The following is a 23,968-nucleotide window of genomic DNA, read 5'->3' as shown; positions in this document are numbered from 1 at the left end:
GGGTTTTTCCTTACTCACTGCAGTAATAATTACTGAAGTTAGGCCAAAAGCTCAAAGCTAAAAAGGACTTAAAAGCTTTGGCTGGAGGTCATATTGCACCAGCGTTTCAGACCAAACCTGGCAGTGCCAAAGACATTTAAGAATCCAGTTGTTTGTAAAATTAATACAGGAAAAAGCTTTCTTTACAGACTCTGATCTCATCCAAAAATTGAGGTCTGGGGGCTGAAGCCAACCACCTCCAAGCATGCAAAACTGCTGCAAAGCTCTTTCAAATACGATATTTTCAGTGTCCTTATAAGTAGCTCTTTTCAAGAACTTCCGAGCAAACACTGTGATTTTTTAAGGGCAGCCTACAAACTGAGGGTGAGGTACACAAGAAAGTTCATTTTCCAAGTCAGCATTAAAAAACATGAACAGGTAACAAGGACAGAACTTTGCATATACTCTTTTTCCTGAAGAAACTACACTTGAGATTCTTCACATCCCAATACATAAAAAGAGTGCTTTGCTAAAAAAGAAACAAAAAAAAAAAAGAAACAAAAAAGAGACAAACCTTTACATCTATTTTTTGAGTTTCTGTGGGACAGAGCAGTTTCTGTTGCACATTCCCCGGCTGATCGACTTTCCAGTAGCCCATAAATTTATGATCTGGTAATGGCAGTCTGTCAAACAATGTAGAACAAACGAATTTTTATATTCATTAACCAGCAACTGATATGGAATAAATCATTTAAACAACAGCATTTTTCCAACTAGTCATATTTGAAGACTTTCTTGCACAAAATGCTTCCTCACTAAAATATGTCATTTCTTTCATCTTTCAAATAACAAAAGTTTAGTCTTCTGGAATGCTAAGAACGTCACAACCTAAATAGCATCATAAAAGAAGGATTCTTTCACATAATATGGCCTCAGATGAAGCACTTTTCCATTCTGAATTATCTAGGGCATGTAGTAAAATATATCCGAGCCATCTCTTGCTTTGCTTTACACAAGTCAGGCAGGATGTGATAGTACTACTTTAAGGTACTACTGTAAGCAACACGCTCCTCTAAAATCAGTAGACTAAGCACAGTAAACACTGTGGAAAGTTAACTATGCAATAAAGGCAATGAATTTTTTCCACATATTTTGCCACCATTCACATGAACAATACAATTGTGAGAGGATGCCACTGCCTTCTGCAGCCTACAGGAAGGGCATAGTCTTCTTTAAGGGTCTCTGCTGGTTTCATTGGTCTTCTTCTGTATCTTTTATTTATGGAAGAAACACCCAGGCCACAGCAAAAATCATTTATAAGGGAGAGGAAAATGTTGGCATATGACAAAGTAGTTTGACAGCAGAACAGGGACATTTTCTCCAGTGATTTTGCAACCACTAAACGCTGTTCAACTTCGTTTATAGGCACAAAAGCTAGTGAACTCATCGCTTTTGGTTTCTTTTATTTAGGATCTGTTGCTCCTAAAGAGACCTAGCAAAGCTGCATTCTGTATTACAAGCAGTTGCACATTATTGTACAGCTACGTAACTTGGCAAGAGAACAGAAGACATTCCCTTTCCCAGTTTCTATAAATATCTCTGCAGTGTATTTTAAGAAAGTTCTTTTCTACTGTTAAAAGCCTGTGCTTGCTCTCTTCCATCCCATTCGATAATGCTTGTACTTACTGTTAAAATTATTTCCCCTCTCCCCTCCAACCTGGCCTCTCTAAACAAAAGTCATTGGTTTTTCTTCTTGATACTCTTTCCATAGCAAGGAGAGATCTCAAAAAAAAAAACAAAACAACAACATTCTTTGGAATGATATATGAATCTTGGCAAATTTTGGTACTCACTGAGAACTTAAGGAAAAAGTGAAGGAAAGAACACTAATTTCCTCTAATCATTCCAACTCACGCAGGAAAGATGTATTAACATTTCTTACTGGTATACAGCAAACCTCAAGCGACCTGGACAAGACAGTACCTACAGGGAGGCAGTCACCCCATCTCCATCCCTGTTCTGTACATGGACAATATGCCAAGGCAGTCAGATAGCCAAAGACACTCCACATTATTTGAAAACAGAAAATGGTCTGGATGCTACAGATAATATAAACATCCAGCTGCCAGCAATATACCACTGGGGCACGTAATGAGGGAAGTATATTTCATTATTTCCCTCATTCAATCAAAGAATCACCAGAGTATTCACTGCCTGTTTGTGGCCTATTTATAGAACCATAGAATTTATGAATATTAATAGATAACAATGTTTAAACACTGATTTACTTTGCATTCTTCCTCATTTCAGTTTGCATTTTCCCATTCTTTATAGCCAGCTGGACCAGCTATATTCTTTCCAAATTAAGAATAAAATTTAAGCCGGTCTCAAAAGAAATGCAAATACATACATTTCACATTACAATATTCCAGACCATTAAGAAAAAAAATGTTCAGAAAGTATTATTTCAACATACACAAAATTCTTAGATCATTGCAGTCAGAAGAAGGGCCAGTCCAAGTCACTGGATAAATCAGTTTATTCATGAACTGTAATTTTACTCTAAGCTTCCATTTGGGTTTCAAAAGGATTTGTTGGCAAAACTTTGTTTGTATTGAGCTGAAACTGTTCTGCCTAGGGAGGTGGTTGAGGCACCATCCCTAGCGCTGTTCAAGAAGCGTTTGGATGAGGTGCTAAGGGATTTGATTTAGTAGTTGGGTAGGGATAGTGATAGGAAGATGGTTGGACTAGATGATCTTGTAGGTCCTTTCCAACCTTATGAACCTATGAACCTATGTGAGCAAAATAAACTGTAATTTTTTTTTTCTAGGATAACTATTAATAGTAAAATCTCTGATATGTCTGTAATCAGCAGTAATTCCTTCCTGTTAGCTCAATGGAATGTCAGCTTCCACAGGGATATGGATTCAGCTTTTAATTCCTTACACGTTATTCTAACATCCTAGAAATTAATGGGTTAACTAATAATCATGAGTGCTTCTTACATTTTAAAACAAAACATAGGTTAACAACCAGCTCTAACCAAATACTCTGTTTTATACAGCAACAGAATTTCAGACTGCATTCTTGGAGAAACAAAACATTTCCACTCTGTTTCAGCTTTCCGGAGATTTGCTTTGCTAATGGTTTTCTTCCCTCAGGAAAATTAATTTCCCCTTTCTCCCAGATTTTTGAGGTTTTGTTCTCTTCCCCACTCCTGAATGATTAAGCATCTCTGGGGAGCAGCTTAAGCCATCACAAACAGCAAAGAGGAGGGAGTGGTAGATCAGAATTTAGGAATAAAACATAGAACAGAATTCATAACACGAAGTTCCTTTGTCAAGGAAAATAGGGCCTGACAATTCTACTTTATTCCGTCTCACTGCACATAAATCTGGTCTAAGAAAGTCTAGAAGAAGCTGGTGGCAGAATGCCTCCTGATGATTTTCTGGAGGGAGGGTACAGAAGAGCAGGACCAACACAACCCCACTAGGGACAATTACGCATCTTAACAACTTTCCTCTACTGAACATATAGGATATTATTGAAGTAGGGAGGTATTTCCTTTTCCCAGGACTTGCAGGTAACAACTAAATTTTGAAAATAACTTGAAGTGACAGTGCTAGTAAAAAGATTCATAACGCATTTCTTCCCCTGTAAAGTATTTCAAATGAATTAAATGAACCAAATGCTGCTTATATAAAAGGCAGACAGAAAACTATGGAAATGGCACCAGTGGCAAAAAAGCTGAGAAACGGGGATCTGGTGGGTGTAGAAAAGAACACTGGATTGTTAAGAACTGTACTGAAACACCACTGCTATTTCCAGTAATGTACAGAACAACCCTCAATGTATGCTTTCCTCAAAAGCTGGGAGGAGTTTATAGAGCAGAAAAAATGCACGATGGGCTGCAGTAATCTTGTGAGGAAGCCAAGACATAAAAGAAAGTTCTAATGAATTATTTCTAATCACTTCTTCAATCTCCCAATTGTAGGTTAAGAAAAATTTAATAAAATATTTTTATGTTTATTTGCTCCTAGTTTTACATCCTGGTTTTTTTTTATTTTTTATTTTTTTTAGGATTGCTGCTGTCCATGAAATGGTTAGATATAAAGACAGTTTACAAAAGGTGATGGGCACAGGACTTACGGTTGATGTGACAATTCTACATAAAACCATTATTTAACCTGATTTTGTTCATACACAGCAGACTGAGGGGAAACAATCTGTCAGAAGATGATTCTTGATTGCTCTGATGCTGGTAAACTTCCCGAAGTGACATCCAGAGTGCATAATTCTTTCCACTTTTTAGATTTAGAAACACATTCATTTTTGGCTAATTTGAAAAGATATATATATTCAAAAAGGCAACAGAGCTTGTTATATAAATGTATCCATTTGCAATACTGGAAAATAGCTAAGAATGTTGTAAGAATAAAGTTTCACTGAATAAAAATTCTTTACATCCAGCTATCTTACACGCACAGAGCTGTACCAGCTTCAACAGCTAACAGAACTGTTTAGTTCTTGATTCTGAAAATAAACTCATGATGGAACATAATGCAGTCTTCAAGGACTTTTGCAATGCAAAACTTGTTACTTAATTTTAGAGCTTTGTTATTCCTATCAACGCCAATGATTTGCCAAAATTCAGATCCTAAGCAAGTACAGGCTTCCAACCCCTCCTAGTTTTCATGCTTCTTAATAGAATTGCTGAGCAATTTATCATGGAAGCTAGAAGTCAGACAATAGATTACCAATTTGTACGAGACTCTAAGTAGCTGGGAAAGCAAGTTTAAAATTGAAACTGATCTTGCAAAACAGAGAAATAATCTGAAAAAATACAACATACTAAGAAAGATGTAAGAATGAAGGAAACTTATTACCTAAAACAGGTAAGGGAGTGCAGAAGGGATCTGAAGGTTAGTGTTTAAAAACCTAAACATGAGTTAAATGTTACAGGAAAACAGTATTTTTAAAATGGACTCTTGCATGAAATCATGAAATACATCTCTACGTTCTCACGCTACCCTACCCAGCTCTAGCAGAAACTAGCTTGCTCAGTTTTGTGTGCCACGTTTAAAGACAAACCAGCATGTAGGACTACTTTGTAGCCCTCCACCAGGCTCTCTCTAGAAGTTCTTTGTCTTATTTGAACTGAGGAGCCCAGAACTGGACACAGTATGAGGGCAAAGTAGTGGGGGAGGACCACCTCCCTCGATCTTCTGGCCACATTCTTTCTAATGCACTCCAGATACCATGAGCCTTCTTGGCCACAAGGGCACACTGTTGACTCATGATCAATCTGTTGTCTGCCAGGACCCCTAGGTCCTTCTCCATGGAGGTTCTGTCCATCAGGTCAGCCCCTCATCTGCACTGATGTACGCAGTTATTTCTCCTCAGGTGTAGGATTCAGCACTTGCCTTTGCTGAACCTCATAAAGTTCCTCTCTATCCAACTCTCCAGCACATCCAGCAAACTGGGCCGGAACAGATTTGTAGATACTACCCCAGTGTTCTTTTACCTTGAAGCAGAATCAGTCAGATCTAAACCGTTCCTGGAAGATATGCCTGCAATTCAAGGTGATCCACTTGTGGGTCAAAAGCTCTAGTTAAATCTTATGACTAAAAGCAAGGCTATATTAGAAAAGTAGGATAATGTGAAAAACTATGAGGGAGATGCAAGTGAGATTTTGAGACCAAGATCACAGGACCTTGAGAGCCAGGTGTCAGCAAAGTCCCTATCCTGCACAGTGAGATCTGGGATAGAGCTGCTTTTATGAACTGCTCTGCTAGTTTCTCTCTACTTCAGACCACACAGTACCCACCTGTGAAAGAAATGTCAGTAAAAGTTCTGATGAGCATGTTATGAGGTTCTTGTGGATCTGTCACCCTTGGTGTAACCTGACCAGTAAAACTTAGCAACAGTTATGAAGTGATCAAATTCAAAACGATCAGATACTTCTGGGTAGAAAAGGCCATAACAGCAGGCTTAAGTTTCCTAAAACTCTGAAACCTTTCTCACTGCATGGGAGCCCTCTCTGTTTTATCCACAGCCACCCACACCTAATGTTTCTAAAAATTATAAAAAAACTATATAAAGTGAAAATTTCTAAAAAAAAAAATATGACAAATTTCATAAATCTTTAAAACAGAAACTATGGAAAAACTTTCTAGTGTGTACTGTCCATTTGATAGACACTGTGGTTGCACAAGTATCAGTTCTACAGGCATGTAATTCTTCTATAAGCAAAATAAAAAGGTACACCACAGTCAACATACTGCCAGTCTCCTTTTAATAGACATATATAGAATGTTAAATAGGGTAACAGTGCGCACCAGTAGGAGAACCTACACGCAGACACCTAATATAGAGACATCATGTTGTAAGAATCAGTGCTACCTTAGCAAACATAAAAGTAGTCTGCCCTACAGAAAACAAAATTCTCCATAAATCCAAAAAGTTTTCTTCATGAAAGGGAAATATTTGTTTCTCCATAAATAAATTCTGTATTACAGTTCAAGCCACAGAAAGCTTTCTAACAGCTTTTCAGTAAGATCAACTTAAACCTTTTATCTGTGAACTGTAGAACAACAGGTTAAATCTATCTTCCTTTCACAATTTACTGTTAAAAAAAACCAATCTATTTTGGTTCTAAACTATAAAATGTACCTTGTGTAATGTGTCTACTGTCAATATAAATAAACCAATAGTAATATACACACCCATAAAGAATGATTCCTAGAGCTTACATCTTCGATTGCACATGCTGCTCTGCCCTACAGATGTATTTTCATAGACACTTTTGTGAGTATCCAAAATTCCAACCCATTAATTTTGATACTGATTTAGGTGCTAAATAACAGGACAGAAGCTTATCACAGAATTGTAGAATGTCCTGGGTTGAAACAGGACCTCAAAGATCACCTGGTTTCAACCCCCCTGCCACAGGCAGGATCACCAATCACTAGAGCAGGCTGCCCAGAGCCACATTCAGCTTCACCTTGAATGCCTCCAGGGATGGGGCATCCACAATCTCCCTGGGCAACCTGTTCCAGTGCATCACCACCTTTTGAGTGAAAAACTTCCTCCTAACAGCTAACCAAAATCTCCTGTCTTAGTTTGAAACCATTCCCCCTTGTCCTATCACTATCACACATGTAAACAGTCATTCTCCCTCCTGTTTATACTCTCCCTTCAAGTACTGAAAGGCTATTATGAGGTCTCCCCAGAGCTTTCTCTTCTCCAAGCTAAACAAGCCCACTTCCCTCAACCTTTCTTCACAGGAGAGATGCTCCAGCCCTTTGAACCTTGTTGCCATCCAATTAAAAACACAGGAGAAGAAACAAGTATTTCCCTTTATTAATATATATCTGTTTACCATACAAACTATCAATATGCACATGAACATTAAGTAAAGACTAAATATTAATAAAAAGCAAATACTCCATCATAAAGAAATTTCAATTGTTGCAGAATATAAACTTAAACCAGAGTAGTACTTCAAGTACTCCAGGTTGGTTTAAAATCAGTTAGCAGCAAGTTAACATGATAGAACAAATGACCATGACAGACACGTTGTCTTAAAATGTATCTTATGTTACTCTTACTCCTTGGCCAGCTGTACATTGGTCGGTTTTGCTCCAATAGGTATCCCATATTTGTGCAAAGTGCTGATTAAAATCTCCCGCATTTCGTTGTTGTAGGAATCAAAGTCAAACACATTTCGAACAACATTTGCCAGTCCTTCAGTTGGGAATTTCTGTAAAGGAATAAAGTCACAGATTTATTTTACTGAATACCTCTTTTAGTAGAGTTTCTAATAGAAACTCTGCTCAACTTATATAAATGATCAAGAAATCTTTTTAATAAATTTCTGGAATAAAAGAAGGTACATTGCTTCAAGTCAGAATGAAGTTCATGATACTAAACCTGAAATAAATAGATAGGAGAATTAGTTAAACAATCACTTTCACTCACATTTTGAAGAATCATTTTTGTTACACAACACCACACAACAGCATAATCATTCAAATACATAATTAAACATAGCATGTATTTTTAAATTTGGAATTGCTAACTGGGAAGTCCTGACACAAATGCATATATTCATGTACTCAACTGTATCATTTAACAATTCAGATTCTCAATGTTGAATATGGAAAAGCAGAAGATGCATTACTTGCTTACTAAAAATAACTTTGGTTTTTGATGGATGTCAGTGGAAACAGCCACTGAAGATGGACAATTTTTTTTTAATGATGAAAAAAACTACCTGAAATGTACACATAAAGAAAAGAATTATATCATATTTTATTTAGGATTTCCAACAAAGACAGTGCTAACTGTTGCTACAGAACTGGACTTTTGATTTAAGGCCAGCATCCTCTTCCAGGTTTAAAAACTGCCCCTCACAACTTTTAATTACTGCTGTTCTTTGAGAAGAAAACACATTTTTCTGCACTCCTTTCCCACCAAGACCTAGAATCCAATAAGACTTCTTCACTGCTTGAACTCATGTAGAAGGAACAGGCTGGAAAACAGAAAACTTATTTTAGGACCTTCAGAAGGCCCTATAGACAGCTTCTGAAAACAGTTACCAAGTGCTTCATCATTAAATTCCACTGTTTTTTGAAACTCCTATAGCACACATATACCCACTGCTCATTAGACTAAAGCAGTTTGAAGCAAATGTAGACTTTTATGCATGCTGCCATAATTTCAAGCTTAAATAACCTTATTTTTAAACACACATTTAGGTAATTTAAACAGAATACCGATCATCCAAAATTTAGATTTCATCTACCATTGACAAAAACAGCTGCTGTTCTAAGTTGTACACATCAACACATCTAAATCACTGAGCCTTTTCACACATTCTTACTCTTGTAGGATGCAATTGGAGTAAATCCATTTAAAAGAATTTTAAAAACACCCTAACTACTGTATCTCCTAGAACTTTGCCACCTAACTGATTTATTTCTTGGTATACAGAGCTGAAATCTGGATTGATTTTTCCACATCAGCAAGCAATGGCTGCTACAGAAGCAACCTGAAAAAACTGATATAACAAATCAGAGAAATGTATTTGAAAAAAAAAAAAGTGGAGTCCTCAAAGAAATAAAAACTAAAACATAATAACAGATTTTTCTCATGCTTTTTTTGACCTATATTCTTAATCAAACATCAGCACTAGTGGAGATTTTAATATTTTCCCAAAAGAATAAACATATAATTTCTTAAATAAAATAACAGTGACTTAAGCAAAGCTAAATTTAGCTAGTTATTGTGGTACAACTGAATACCACTGCTAGAAATAGGCTTGTAAATAACCTTTTTTTTTTTAATCTATGATGTACGTGCCACAGAATATTTCAGTTACTAGTACTGGTATAAAAGTATACTAAACTATGTACTACTTTTAATCCTATCCATGAGGAAGCTATTAGAAGTTCTGTATTATTACAGCTTAGCAAAATACAGTTAGTGTATGATAATGTTTAAAATGTGCATTCCTTACCAAATGAAACAGGTTCTAAAAAAAAACCAAACATACAAACTTTTCTCCCAGTAGATATTCCAACTAAAGACTACAAATATTTTGGATGCAACTTAAATGGAAAACGTTTTTGTTTGTTTGTTTATTGGTAGTGAAAGTACTGAATTCTCTAATGGAAATTTCAACTTAGAGTCATTGCACAAAAAGCCTACGTACATCAGACATAATTGTTTATATAGATGTAGATCTACTTCATACTCAGTGGGCAGAGCACTGCCTTGGCCTGTTGTCAAGCGTCTTCTTTCTAAGAAGAAAACATTTCTAGAACTGTGTATAGTCTGTATAACTAAAACCCTCCCCTGCAGAATTATTTTAGAGCATTTATTATGACCAATACTGTGGTTTCTTTGTTACTCCCTTTTCACTGCAGAGCAGAACCAACAAACTCACACCAATCTACCCTGTTCACTCACAACACAACCTTTCAGTGCCCTAAACTAGATACTGAAGAAACCTTGGTGATGTGCCTCAAGTGTTACCTGGTTTTCACCAACAGCCTTCAAGGGCCTCTGTGTTTCTCTGAATCACTGTGTAAAATTCTGACATGAATATCAATATCAGTGAATTACATGAACAGCTCTGTGTCTTGCAGTAGGATACAAAATATAATTCATTTCCTCAGTAGAGCTGATTGCAAAAAAAAAAAAAGATGTTCTGAACACAAGCACTTGAGAAAAAAAAGGTCCTCCATTTCAGTTATTAAAAAACTGCAACTCTCTAGTTCCAATCAGAGCGAATTCAACCACTTTTTAATAACTGCCTGGATAACTGATTACTGAAGAAAGGCAATGACAGTTCACTTGAAGAAAGGGAAGTCTGAACATTTGGGTTGAACATTTGAAAAAATCATTTGGTTTCTATTGATTTTTTAAAACAAGATTACTGGAGAAAATATTGATCTCTCATCAGTCTGTCTGGTTCTCATTCACTGATTCTTTCCCTCCAAGTAACACCTCTGAGTGTACTTCTGAGTATTTTTACAGTTTAGATTCTTGCCTATTTTTTTAAATATTAAGTGAAATAGATTTTGTTTTAACAATTTATTTTATTTATATATGTAATGCTTTATTTGATACAAAATTGTGACAGAATTTTGGTGAAAGAGAGATTTGTAAGGAGCCAACATTCTTCAATCATATATATTACCTCAGTTGACTCATAAGCGTCAATAAAAAAGTAGTTTGTTGGTACACACTCTACAGTATTTCTACCACTACTCAGAATAAAAAGCAAAAAATATCTGGTATGCAGACTTTAACAAGTCCAGACTGTTTTTTTTACATGTCTACTTTGCATGTCCACTTTAACTAGCCTCTGTATGCAGTGCAATGGCTTCAGATGGCTGCGTGTATCCCATGCTGACACTACCACCACGCAGGCCTCCTACAGTGGGCATCAGCTGCCAAGCAAAGCAGCTTGCTTTTTCATCCACATGACATAAATTTTGGCCTGTTTCTCTCTTCCACGTAGCTGCTGATTCTAATTAAGCCAGTGGAAACCTCATTATCTTTGATAACTGGAAACTAAGATTCAATATGGTTTTCCAAAAGGATAAAAAGCCTTTGCTGCATGTAGAGCTGCATGGAGAGAAAAGGATGCAAATGGATTTTATAAGCCTAGCTTCCACTTGAGATTAGATGAACAGAAAAAAGGTATAGAGCACCTGCTATCTTAGCACAAAAACTTACTGGAGAGGCCTAAAAGCCTGATGTAGGCCTCAGGGCAAGAAAACACTTTATACATTTACTACCCAAAAACTGTTATTCTATTGTCTATGAACAGAAAGCAATCTCAGATACAAACAAGAAAAAAAAAGCAATGTAAGAAAAAAATAAATAAATAATTGAGAAAAATCTCAATAGACTTAGTAGAAAAGCCATTTCTACTTCATTTGGACAAATATGGGTTGTGTGATTAACACCTACAAGGGATACTGGGTGACACTGGAATCTGCAAAACAACGTACAAAAGATCTAGTGAAAGCCTCTAGATTAGGTAGTGCAGAAGCAGTCATATCATACAACACCAGCAGTGAAGGACAGCATATAGAGCTTCTGGACCTGCCCATAAACCACTATTAACATCAGCAGTTCTGACATTTGACACATGCTGACAACTGCAGGTGAGTGAGACAGAAAAGGTATCTTTAGGCTACCTGCCATCCAGAACTACAAGACTCAAATTCTCCACACAATCAGCAGGAAGAAATAGATGCAATGACCAAGTCAGGCAGTTGCAGTAGACAGTCTGCAGTTACAGATTCAGACTAGCTTGGTATCTCAAGCTTTACCCCCCCCCCCCCCCCCACACACACAAAAAACAAAACAAAACAAAAAAAACCCACACACAAAACCAAAACAAAACGAAAAACTCAAGCCTTCTCGTAGTAAAACAATTTAACATAGAAATAATGCATATGAATGCAATCTGAGCTACAACTAAATTGCCATGGGTTCCCTATTTGCATAATAATTATAGGAAGATACCCTTGTAAACTACACTGTAGACACAATCCTGTATGTCCAATCAGATAAGCCTAATGTTTACATATTGATGTCACAGTAATCGGAATATTCTCTTAATTGAAGAGCCCTGATGCTATGACACCCTCTCAGCTAACAGTAATCAACATTACTTTTTTCTCTAAAATATCCAACTCTTTTTTTTACCAGATGAAAAAACAAACAAACAAAAAACACTCAAACCCCCCCCCTCCATTAAAAAAACAACAACAATAACATAAAAACCCTAAAATTACGTGAAAGACATCAACACAATAGCACAAAGAAATGTAGACTGTGGAACTGTTGTAAGGGAAACTGTTCAACATGACTAACTTCCCTCCTTCCTTTCTTTGGACCAGCAATTTCATTGACTCATTTCCCTCCTTCCTCTTTCTTCTCTTCCTGAAGACCTAAAAGCTTTTTACTTGGAATAAACAATATGTTTATATTCGTTGTTTACATTTGGCTACCCCCAATCTTTTTGTTATGCAGACCGAAAAACAAGTTACAGTAAACAGAATATTGCATACTTTCAAAGAGGCTGAGATCTTGAATACTAATGCAACAGAAGAAGTCAAAGGTGCAAGATGAAGATTTATTTGGATATTTACACTTGACTTTGAGCGAAGTGAAAACCAGCAAACAGGGAACTTCCTCACTGGTCTGTGCCCAATGCCCAGTTTGAAATGACCACACTAATCTACTTAGATGAAGGAGACAGAAGCAGAGAACAATGGCCCGTACGATAAACAGCAGTGCAGCTCTTCCACTGTTCAACCATATGCTATCTATGTTCTAAGAAAAAAAAATTAAGCCCATATGTTTCAGCATCAGTTGGCAACTTTAGATTACTTGGAGATAAAAGATGGATGGACAGAAGATCCGAAGAGTACGTCAGACAGTTCATTTAACATAAGCTTTTCAGCAGCACAGTTACTCTTCCATTCTCATTTCCACTGTCGTTTCAAATGTAATTACATAACAGACATCAGTGATATTGTCAATATGGCAAGCATTCCTATCAGTCTGGAAACAAAATACATATCAGCTATTATTGGATCCTAACAAACTATTTTGCACTCAGTTTTTAGTATACAAAGTTGGTCTCCCTCCTGTTTATAAGTTCCCTTCAAGTACTGAAAGGACACAAGGTCTCCCTGAAGCCATCTCTTCCCAGGCTGAAGAAGCCCAGCTGCCTCAGCCTTTCTTCATCAGAGAGGTGCTCCAGCCCTCTGATCACCTTCATGGCCTGAAGCCATGGACCCACTCCAACAACTCCACATCTTTCTTGTCCTGGGGGCTCCAGGCCCAGATACAGTGCTGCAGATGGGGCCTCATGAAGGCAGAACAGAGAGGAACAATCACCTCCTTTGCCTTGTTGGCCACCCCTCTTTTGATTCAGCCCAAGATAATGTTGGCCTTCTGGGCTGCAAGCACACTCTGCTTGCTCATGTCCAGTTCCCTCACCCTTCTGGCCATTCCTTTTTTCATGTAGCTCAGGATACAGTTGGCTTTCTGGGATGTAAGTCCAATAGATCCCTTGGACTTGTGCACACTGAGGTTCCTTAGATGGTCTTGAACTTGATGTCCTCCTACAGTGGGCTGCTTCATTCCTCCTGCTCCCTGTCTTTGGGTTGGGTGGTATGGCTAAAGTACTTGCCAATAAAGGCAAAAAAAATTGTTGAGTACCTCAGCATTCTCTGTATGCTCTTAACAAACACAAAACATAATTCAACTGTATTACACCAATGCTAAATAAAGAAACAGTAAGTCAAAGAATGCATGAGAAATTTTCTATTTGCACTAAATCCATTAACATTTCCACTATGCTTTTTCTAGGATTCAGTAATTCAGGAAATACTCTATAAATCAACAAATTATGCACTTTTTGATTATAAACAGAAAATAGCAGCACTACCATTTAAGAGGCCATTGAGATATTTTATAGTTCAAATATATTATTCAAAATCTCTCCTTCAATTTGTAAAGATACAAGTCAGAATCTACCATAAACTTAAAAATAAAAATAATAAAATAATAATCTCTAAATCAGAATTTAAGATTTTGCATTTTAAATGTGTGTAGGAAGCGATCACAATTCCTAAATATCTGCCTGCAAAGTCATTATTCATGTGAAGTCTTCCTTAGACAAATTCCATCTGTGGTGTATTAATGTTGTGCAACAGAGTCTTGTTTCCAACTTGGCAAATGAATAAAAAAAAAAAAAGCCCATAGCAGCATAAAGTGCATGGCTACATTCTTCTTTAAGTATTCTATGCTAAACAGGGGAATTTATAATGGATGCTAGTATGAAGCTGTGTACTATGTTCACTTAACATTTTTTTACATAACATAGCAGAAAAACAGAATATCTGTGATTTAAAAATATTTTAAAATATTTTACAAAATCAAAACAGCATCACAGGAATTCTGTATATCCATATATGCTTATGTACATTTGTAATCCTTAACCTGAACATCTTAGTATTACTATACCTTCCAAATGCAAAACTTTCCTTAAAATGAAATAAAAATGCATGAACAATAATGGTAACTTTTTTCTAAAAGTATTAGAAATGTAAAAGCTATAAAGTCAGTAAGTTCTGATGTACTGTACCTGTAAATGCTTTACAATATTCACAACTTCTCTAGTTGAATAGGGATAGTTAATAATTCCTTGATCAGCTAAACTCCTCAGTTCTCCAAAAGCAGCTACTAATTTCTGAAGTACTGGCTCTGGAACATCAGGACCATATTGTCGAAGCATGGCAAGTTCAGACTGTGGCTTAGGATTATCAACAGCATGGCAACTAAAAATGTCCCCTAAAAGAAAAAACAAAACAAAACAAAACCAACATACATTTCTGTTGTTTTTATAGAGACAAAATGCAGCAGCTCCATTACATTTTATACAGGAACTTAAATGGGAAAGCAACATATCAAGAGGAAATACTTTGAAAAAGGTGAAGGATCAACTTGCTATAAAGAACATTGAGGTTTGAGGAACATGGAGATTTATCCTGCTATTATAATGCACGTGATAACAAGGAAGAAAGTTAATTTGAAGATGAAACACAAATCAAATGAATGCAGAACAAAAGAAAAGAGAAAAAAGTCTAAAGAAATTTGTGAACACCTTCAAAACACCACAGGAGGCAGAGAATCCTTGATATTCAGGAATACCATAATATAAATCCAATTGTGAGGTCTAGAGGAAGTACTGGATTTATCTTTTCCCTTCTGCCTAACTTGAAGTATGGTAAGAAATACAGCAAAATGTCCTTCAAATATATTTGCATTATATTGGCCCCAATCACATTATCTACAAAATTGAGTTCATTTGTAAAAAACTTAGCAGAAGCATGATCAGATTCTGCTGAAAAAGACTTGGGTTAAAAGCAGAAGGGTCCCTATCTTAAAAAGCAAAATCCATTCAAAAAACCCTCACCAAGCCTCTACAACATGGGGCAATACAATACTAAGATCAATAGTTTTGTTTAAAGGGTCGATACAGGGAAAGCGATTAGGTCATGGAAAATAAATAGGCTACAGTAAGAACTTCTTGGGGCAAAGTAGCTTGGTGAAATTCAGAGCCAGAGGGTCTCCTCCATGGAATGCCCATTCATCTGAAAACAAAAAACTGTCACGCAGAACAAAACCGGGCTTCCTTTTCTTCCTTTTGCCTTTTTGAGTGTATATATATATTTTTACTCAACAAGCATTACTGCCAGAGTTAACAGATTAACACACAAATTAAGGCCCATGCACGTACTTAGGCTACATGAGCAGCGTAGTCTGGAAGGCAATTCAGCTGATCACCTAGCTGCAACACTGTCAAAGCACTGCCAGAGGCCCATTAGACTAACATTGGACTATACCTTAAAACAAGGTATGAATTCTTCACTGTCCACCTTTAGGGGGCACAGATTCTTGAATTCCTTCATTTACTGCAAGATGAAGCTGTGATGAACCTCACAAAGCTTATCTATCACATGATAATACACAAAATTTCTAAGAACTACCAAGAGTATTTTTTTTAAATGAGACTATTGATGGAATGAAAACTTTGATGTGAAATTTGGACAGGGTTACCTAAACCATGATGATTTCAGCATTTTATCAAATGTTCTGACTATAAAACTATCCACATGGATAAACTAATGAGGATTAAGAAGCAGGTACCAAAAGTACTAACGCTATAAAGTCAACAGCCCCCATCTTTAGAGAGAGAGAAAGAGAGAACACCCATCAGGCTCCTAATGCTTATACAAAAGAAGACAACACCTGGCAGTGACTTGCTTGTAGAGGAAAAGAAAACACTGCTCGTTTGTGTAAACCAATGATATCAGCTACCAACAGCTTACAGCTCATATTATCACTATATTTACATATATATTCATTAAATTTTTTTTGTACCTTTATCCATCTTCTATGTTAGTCCTCATCCAATAAAACAATTCTAGTCATGCACAGATGACTATGTATAGTTGTTAACATCAGGGCAAGCATAGCAGAAATGCTAAGTCAAGGCCTGAAACAATGATTGAGCACCTGGGGGGAAGGCAGAGCCAACTCAGGGGAGCTCAGGTGCATGCAATGTACCTGAGGAACGAGAAGGGGTGGAGCCAGGATCCACCCCTTCCCAGACCTCATTTAAGGGTCAGCAGTGGAGGTAAGGGCATCTCTTGCTGGAGATTCCTACCTATCTGAGGTCTTCCAGTAGTAAGCAGCTCTTTTCCTTCATTTCTGTGGTTGCTGCTTTTGGGCTTGTTCTCATTTGCTGTAGCCAAAGGTTTTCCCACCCCACTATTATTGTGGTACTTTCCATCGTGTTACAGCATGTTTCAGCATTTCTATTAATAGATCTAAATGTACACTTCTGTCTTTGAGCTGAATAGAACCCTGAACATCTTATGTAAAACAAGTGTTAATACACACAAGGAACCCTTGTTCCAATGAAATTAAATAAAAGTAGTAACTCTGTTGATCAGTTCTACTGCACATCAGCATTTAATATGAATCACTTACCTAATGTGCCAAAAAAGTCATTACCCAAGAAAGGAAATCCAGGTCTATTTGCTAGAACTATCATTCTAAAATCAGGATGAATTACTATTACATTTTCTCTCCCCTCTACGTGAGCAGGATCTAGAAAAGAAATTCAATTTATTAATTGCATATTTAAGCTTTGGAATTATCAATGAATTAAAAAAAGTTAATTAGAAGATGTTTATGTTACTACGTTTACTTTCCTCAAAATCCTGAGGTGAAGGGTGGAAAAAAAGTTTATAACGTTATCTGTATGCGGGACTTAAAGTCCTTCTGGCTATTACAAAAATCTGTGTGAAGTCAGAATCATATGTCACCCATGTAAAGGCTCTTACTCAAGACTGGCTTCTCTTGTTAACAACAATTATGTCTCCATTACAAAATGGTCTTTGAAAATACTTACGCCTACAAAGGACTACAGTAGTAACTGAAACTAACTTTATCATTAAAAAGTGTAATTCATTACTATGAATCTGGAATTCATAGTAACAAGCAAAACCTGTTATACCATGTGAGTGCTGAACAGATGTACTCAACATTTATGCTATGCTTATTACCTAAACTACAGCATCTACTAAGTTCAGGAGGGTATTTTAAAGAGGATTAAAAAAAAACAAACACAAAAAAACATACTTAGTTCCTGCAGTTCTTGTGAATTATGTGGATGGATATTTAAATAATAATAGCATTGTTTTTTTAAATGAAGACCTTAACAACTCAACCTTACCTATATTCCTATCTTTACTACTGGATCAGATCAAGTTAAATGTGCCAGCTATCCAGGATGAGGAAAGGCAAGTTCATAACTTGATCTACAAGATCTTTGTTTCTCATTGTAAAAAGGAAACAGGTCAAGTTACTGTTTTGTTCTGCTTTTTCTTTAATTCCTGAGAATTCAATTAAAGAGAATGCTAATTTAAGAAAACCTTTGTGGTTTTGGAAAAATAGTTTTAGTTTTTAAAAATAGAAAATGATATGGCATATTTGGAGTATTTTAGATTGTTCTCTACAAGAATACATTCACTGTATTTTCTTTAATTACTAACCTTTTAGCATCAAGTACTTTTTACATTTGCATTCTTTTGGGGCTCTACTTAGTAATGAAATTGCTTAAAAACAGGAACATGATAAATTTTACTATAAGTTATTAAAATGTTTTGTATCTACTTACTGGCAACAATTCGCCTTCCATCTGACAAAACCATCTCTCCACTTTCTACCAAGGTTTTTAAGATACAAGTAACATTTGTTGGTGCTTTGTCTGCCTCATCTACTACTAAAATATGTCCAAACTTCACTGCTTTTACCTGGAAGAGAAAAGAATCAAACCATCAAAACCCTCCAAAAGTAATCAAGAAACTCATTACTTGTGTGTCAGTTGGTAGTAGGAACATCCCAGTGGCAGTGATATAAAAAGGGTGTCAAACAGGGACAGATATGACCAAATTGTAGCAGAGACAGAGGCTGAGACAAGAAAGGAAGGTGCTTCTGTAAATTCAGGACATACATGTAAGAGACTTCTCTAGGGAGGCAACTGAGGACCCTGACTTACACCAGGAGTGTAAGTCATGAAGCTGAAAGAGTTAAAGAACAACAGAAATTGCTGTTTGGAGTATAACTTTGCAGGAAGGTGTGAGATCTTTTAGATACTGCAAAATACTGCTGTATCAGTTAGAATGTGTCATGTTAACACAAACTAAATTAGCTTTTTGCCTGTGTGCAGACTTCCGAGACCCTGTTGTATCTGGCACAGAAATCATAGCAAATGTGACCAAAGCAAAAGTTAAGTGCTACCATATTCACTGCCTATCCCATATAAATAATCAAATCACAAGATTTTATTTGAGAAATCATCATGTTAAACAACTCGACTGAACATTTCCTAATATACACTTCAAATGTTACTACTGACCAGCGGTGAATCTTCATATATAATAAGACCATCCTTAACAGAAGGCTGTAGGGTAAGGCTTTGTACAGTGGTGTCCCTGAAATGTGAAAAGACAGGCAACATTAATTGAAATACAGAGGAAACTGAGTTACGATAAAGTACAAAACAACTAAATGAAAACCTGAAAGATCTCCTTTCAAAGAGGAACAAATATCTCTCCTTTTCAGATTTCTGAAACACTGAGAACACTGCTGTAATAGTGTAGTGGTAAAAGATGAGCTCCTAATCTCTTCCACAGCTTATTCAGATGAAATAATTTTTACTAGCACTTGCAACATTTTACATAATATACAGTGTAAGCTCTTAGATGGGACAGGACTGATCATAGTAAAGAAAAATAGAATTTCAAAAAGAAAATATTTTGAGATCTCAATTTTTACAACTTTAGTTTTTATTAACTGTTTATGAATTGTAATGATAATATTCTGTAATTTTCATTATCTATTTGAACCTCCACTGAATGTACAGATAAAGGAAAAGCTATTGCAGTTCAGAATGTTCCTGCAGCAGGTATCACCACACTGGATTCACCCGTATTCCTTATGTCACCGGTGTGAGATTTGATGCGACAAAGAATCTCTTAACTTTCACAGCTATGCAATATACCAAGTGCTTCCTTAAGCTAGGCTGACTCACTGTTCCAAATATTCACCTTAGTTCTATCTTTAATTTTCTAACACCTTGTGAAAAAAACAACAATACACTGATAAGCTCTGTGGGTACAGGATATCAAACACAGTACTGTTTGCAGTGAAATATTAAATGGCCAGCTTCCAATTATGGCTCAGAGCTGACAGCATAACACACAGATTTCCTCTATTTGAAACTGCTGTCAGCAGGGTTTCTGTGCCCAACAACTGATACTTCCTTGTTTAGCTTTACTCATGACTGATTTATCCCAATGCCTCCTATGTACTACAATAAAGCACAGTGCAGAAGCAGAGTTTTCTTATTATTTGCCTGTTCCTCTGAATGTTAATCCAGGAGAGGAAGAGCTGAAGAGTTGAAGCTACCTCCACTTAATTCAAATCTATCAACTAAAGCTGCAAAACCACCAAAATACAGTTATATTACACAGAATCAAAGAATTGTAGGAGTTGGAAGGGACCTCCAGAGATCACGGAGTCCAACCCCCTGCCAAAGCAGCTCCCTAGCCCAGGTTGCACAGGTAGGCATCCAGGCGGGTCTGGAACGTCTCCAGAGAAGGAGACTCCACCACCTCTCTGTGCAGCTGTGCCACTGCTCCGTCACTGCACTGGGAAGGAGTTCCCACACACATTTGTGCACAACTTCCTATGCTTCAGTTTGTGGCCATTTCCCCTCATCCTATCACCACACACTGCTCGGAAGAGTCCAGCCTCGACCCTTTGCCTCCTGCTCCTTAGATATTCATAGATGTAGATCAGATCCCCTCTGAGTCTTCTTTTCTCAAGGCTGAACAGCCCCAGGTCTCTCAGCCTTTCCTCATAAGGGAGGTGCTCCACGCCCTTTATCATCCTTGTAGCCCTCCGCTGGACTCTTTCTGGGAGATCTCTGTCTTTTTTTGTACCAAGGAGCCCAGAACTGGACACAGTACTCCAGGTGAGGCCTCACCAGGACGGAGTAGAGGGGGAGGATCACCTCCCTTGACACACACCCTCTAATGCACCCCAGGACACTTCTGGCCATCTTGGCCACCAGGGCGCACTACTGGCCCATGGCCAACCTGTCATCCACAGGGACACTCAGGTCCCGCTCCTCACAGTGGTTTATGAACCACTTTTCATTGTATTAATACAAAGCAAATACAGCTCTATATGCATTTTTAGAACCACTAAAATAAGCCGTAGTACTACATCTTTTTCTCAGAAATCCTGCTATGGAAATAAAAAAAAAAGGTTCTACTAATGATCCTTCCTGTTTGCTCATTTCTATGCTGGGCAGACAAGTAATAGACAAATGCAAAGACAGCAACAAACCTTTGTTTCCTGAACACATTACTTAGGGACTAAATTATCAGAATGTACATATCAGACTACCTCCTTTAACAATTATCATTCCTAGTTCAGGCTTAAATAGGTGCAGGTTTTGTAACTTATAAACCAAACCACAGTCTAATAAAGCACAGTCACAGGTTGCCTATTAGACAGAAATAATTCTGTATGGAGCAATTCCACATGAAATGAAATTAAGGAGACTAGGGGAAGTATATGTCAAATCTGAACAGTGACCCCTTTAAAGGAGAGAAGATAGAAGTCGATGCATGTAAAAAAAATTAAAGTGAACGGAGCAGGGCAAGAAAATATGATTTCCCATGGTGTTATGGATGGGCAGGGGTGCCAAGAGAAGGAAAGACACAGATGTAAAAAAAAAAAAAAGTGCTGTTTTCTGCATCACAGAATCGTGTATTTTGCTTTTGGAGAGCTAGTTAATGCTCTAGCTCTGCATAGTTAACTCACAGCTCCCAGTTACAGAACACTAACCTGTGATTACTATCAGATTGCGTTAATCATTAGGATGTTCTCAATCGTCCTTAGACGGAAGATGGAAGAGAAGATGGAACCGTAGTGGGAACACTAGAAGAGTTTACATGTTTACTTAAGGGCTGGTATGAAAGCTGAATAGATCAGTAAACATCATAGAAGGAATCAAGATCAAAGAACAACTGACATCTCAACATCCTAAATTCAATTTCCAACCTTTGTGGTTACAACTTCTCTTCTGCTTTGTTGTTATTCAGTCCTAATGCTTTAAGAAAATTTTCCACAGGATTTTAAATGTATTCATAAGCAAAGCATACAGCCAATTATTAATTCTGTTGGTTTGATGATGTAAGTGAACACAAAACTTCAGTATGTGCTTTGGATGCTACATTCAGCCAACGTATATAGGAATGATTTTCTTAGGGGTAGCATAGATAAGTACTCCTTTCAGAACTGTAAGCTATACAATTAGATGTCATTATTTTCTGTTCTCCAGAAACTAACTAAACTGACTAAAAATAATTTTCTGCCTTAGGCTTTCTTCTCGAATTTCCAATTTGTAATGAATCAGATAAATGTAAAGACAGTGGAAGGCAGTAATAAAAATATGCTACATGTGAAATATTTCTGAATGACATGGAATGCAGATTTTCCTAAGTGTAAATTATGTCTGGCACTCAAAACATTTGAGTACAGAATTTCATTTGCACAGGAGAGGTCTAAAACCTCTATTTCATGTTTACCTATTAATATTAGCATCTTAGTGTTAACTAGGCTCTAACAAAGACAAGAATAGAAAACCCTCATCATTTCATCACACTTGGCACCCGAGATGAAAATAGTTCTGACACACAGAGGCAAAACTGTAGGAATGCAGAAGTAGGTGTGAAAAGCTGTCTGACATACTGTCAATCCTGTTTAACTGAATGGATTTATTTACCCCTGATTGTGAAAGAAAAGATACGAAAAGCTCACTAATGTCCTTCCTAAGAACATATTTTTATCATGGAAACTCTTCTCACAAAGTCTGTATTAAAAAAAAAAATACAAATTCTAGTACCTAAACATAGCAACTCCTCTGACAGTACCACTCAATTCATGGCAGCATTCCCGAGACTTCTTTTGATTTTAGTTTTTCTTTGTCTATTGGCTTACCTCACTGCCTTCTATTTACTTTTTGTTACTGGTGCATTTTAATAGCCCAAAGGCAGCTTTTTCTGAGGTCCATAAATTTACTCAATACATACTAGTCTATGATAGTTACTATTTCTTTGACAGCAATACATTATTTCTAGGGAAGGACTATGAAATGTGTCAGGAGAAATTTCCATTGATGACAGAAAATGAGGGTACAGCAGATGAGAGGTAAGTGACAATCCTGCTGGACTTTAACCCATCCTTACAAAGCAATGCAAGTGAAACAGGGATGCTGTTCCCGTAATACACTCATGTTTGCTATTGCAGTTCCCATGCCTCAAGGAAATGCAAACTCCTGTTATTAATTTGAACAGAGGCCAGCCAGATGGCAATGATTACAGATGACAGTATATTTTAAAAATTGCTTTCATTATATTACTAGTATATATATATTATTACATATACCTATAAATCTTTACTAAAAAAGTCAATCAAAACTACTGTTCACCCAGGTTGCACATGCACAATCTCTTACTGCTAACATGGCTTGTAATTCAAATACCTCAATCAGAGAAGAAAAGATGCCATTCTGTCCCTGTCAATTATGATATTTATCTAAATCTTCTTAAATAATAGTTAAAAAATAACTCCAAGGAGAGGAACTGCAAACCATGCCTACTTTACTATTTAAAATAAAATTCTCTTCTACACAAATTCATTGAGTTCTGCATTTCTTTTGCATTCATTGGAGACAGAAACTTCCACACATTTTCTTCTCATGAGGAAATTTGGAGTTCTTTACAAGATCTAAATTGCTCTATCAATAGAGTTTGACAAAGAGATTGAAAGAAATCAATGTTGAAACATTTTGGATATCCAGTAGTGAGAAAAAGGAGTTGAAACTAGACAAAAGGGAAAATCAGGCCGCAGTAAAAATGTTATTTCTCTATTATCTAAAATTCATGTTAGTTTATCTTAAGGAACAGCTGGCTGAAATATGTTTCTTTAGAAAAATTACATCAACGCATGAAATTCTTCATTAAAAATGTTAATGCTATGCTAAGAACAAATCTGCAAATGTTTGTTGTATGTGTTGACATTTGTCCTTCTCAAAACATTGAGGTGTGAATGTCAAAACAGGATTTGATCCACTCTATAACCTACATGTTGCCATCTAACTTAAGAAAAGCCAAACTTATTGCGCCGATTTACTGCAAAACATGAGACCCCAGGGAGGCTTCTGCCCAAACATAGGACTCAGCATCAGGGCCTCACTAAACATTACAAACCTCTGTATTCACTGGAATTACTGCATCTCACAGAGTGT

General features: G+C 36.8%; 1 protein-coding gene across 1 annotated transcript in view; it reads right to left on the bottom strand.

The window, feature by feature from the left end:
• The window catches only part of VWA8 (von Willebrand factor A domain containing 8), a 173,539-nt gene that overhangs the window by 60,073 nt on the left and 89,498 nt on the right, over window positions 1-23,968 (bottom strand). The window contains exons 22-27 of the mRNA XM_065743996.1: window positions 19,004-19,079; window positions 18,263-18,398; window positions 17,071-17,190; window positions 14,660-14,865; window positions 7,590-7,741; window positions 554-662 (exon numbers count right to left, since the gene is read on the bottom strand). Coding sequence (XP_065600068.1) covers window positions 554-662; window positions 7,590-7,741; window positions 14,660-14,865; window positions 17,071-17,190; window positions 18,263-18,398; window positions 19,004-19,079 — 799 coding nt within the window. The remainder of the gene's footprint in view (window positions 1-553; window positions 663-7,589; window positions 7,742-14,659; window positions 14,866-17,070; window positions 17,191-18,262; window positions 18,399-19,003; window positions 19,080-23,968) is intronic.

The sequence above is a fragment of the Cyrtonyx montezumae genome, unplaced genomic scaffold, assembly GCF_038088225.1.
Source record: "Cyrtonyx montezumae isolate F1298 unplaced genomic scaffold, pur_monq_1.0 scaffold_3, whole genome shotgun sequence".
In the NCBI taxonomy this organism is placed as follows: Eukaryota; Metazoa; Chordata; class Aves; order Galliformes; family Odontophoridae; genus Cyrtonyx; species Cyrtonyx montezumae.
Note: the sequence above shows the minus strand (reverse complement) of the source record. Positions and strands in the feature narration are given on the sequence as shown.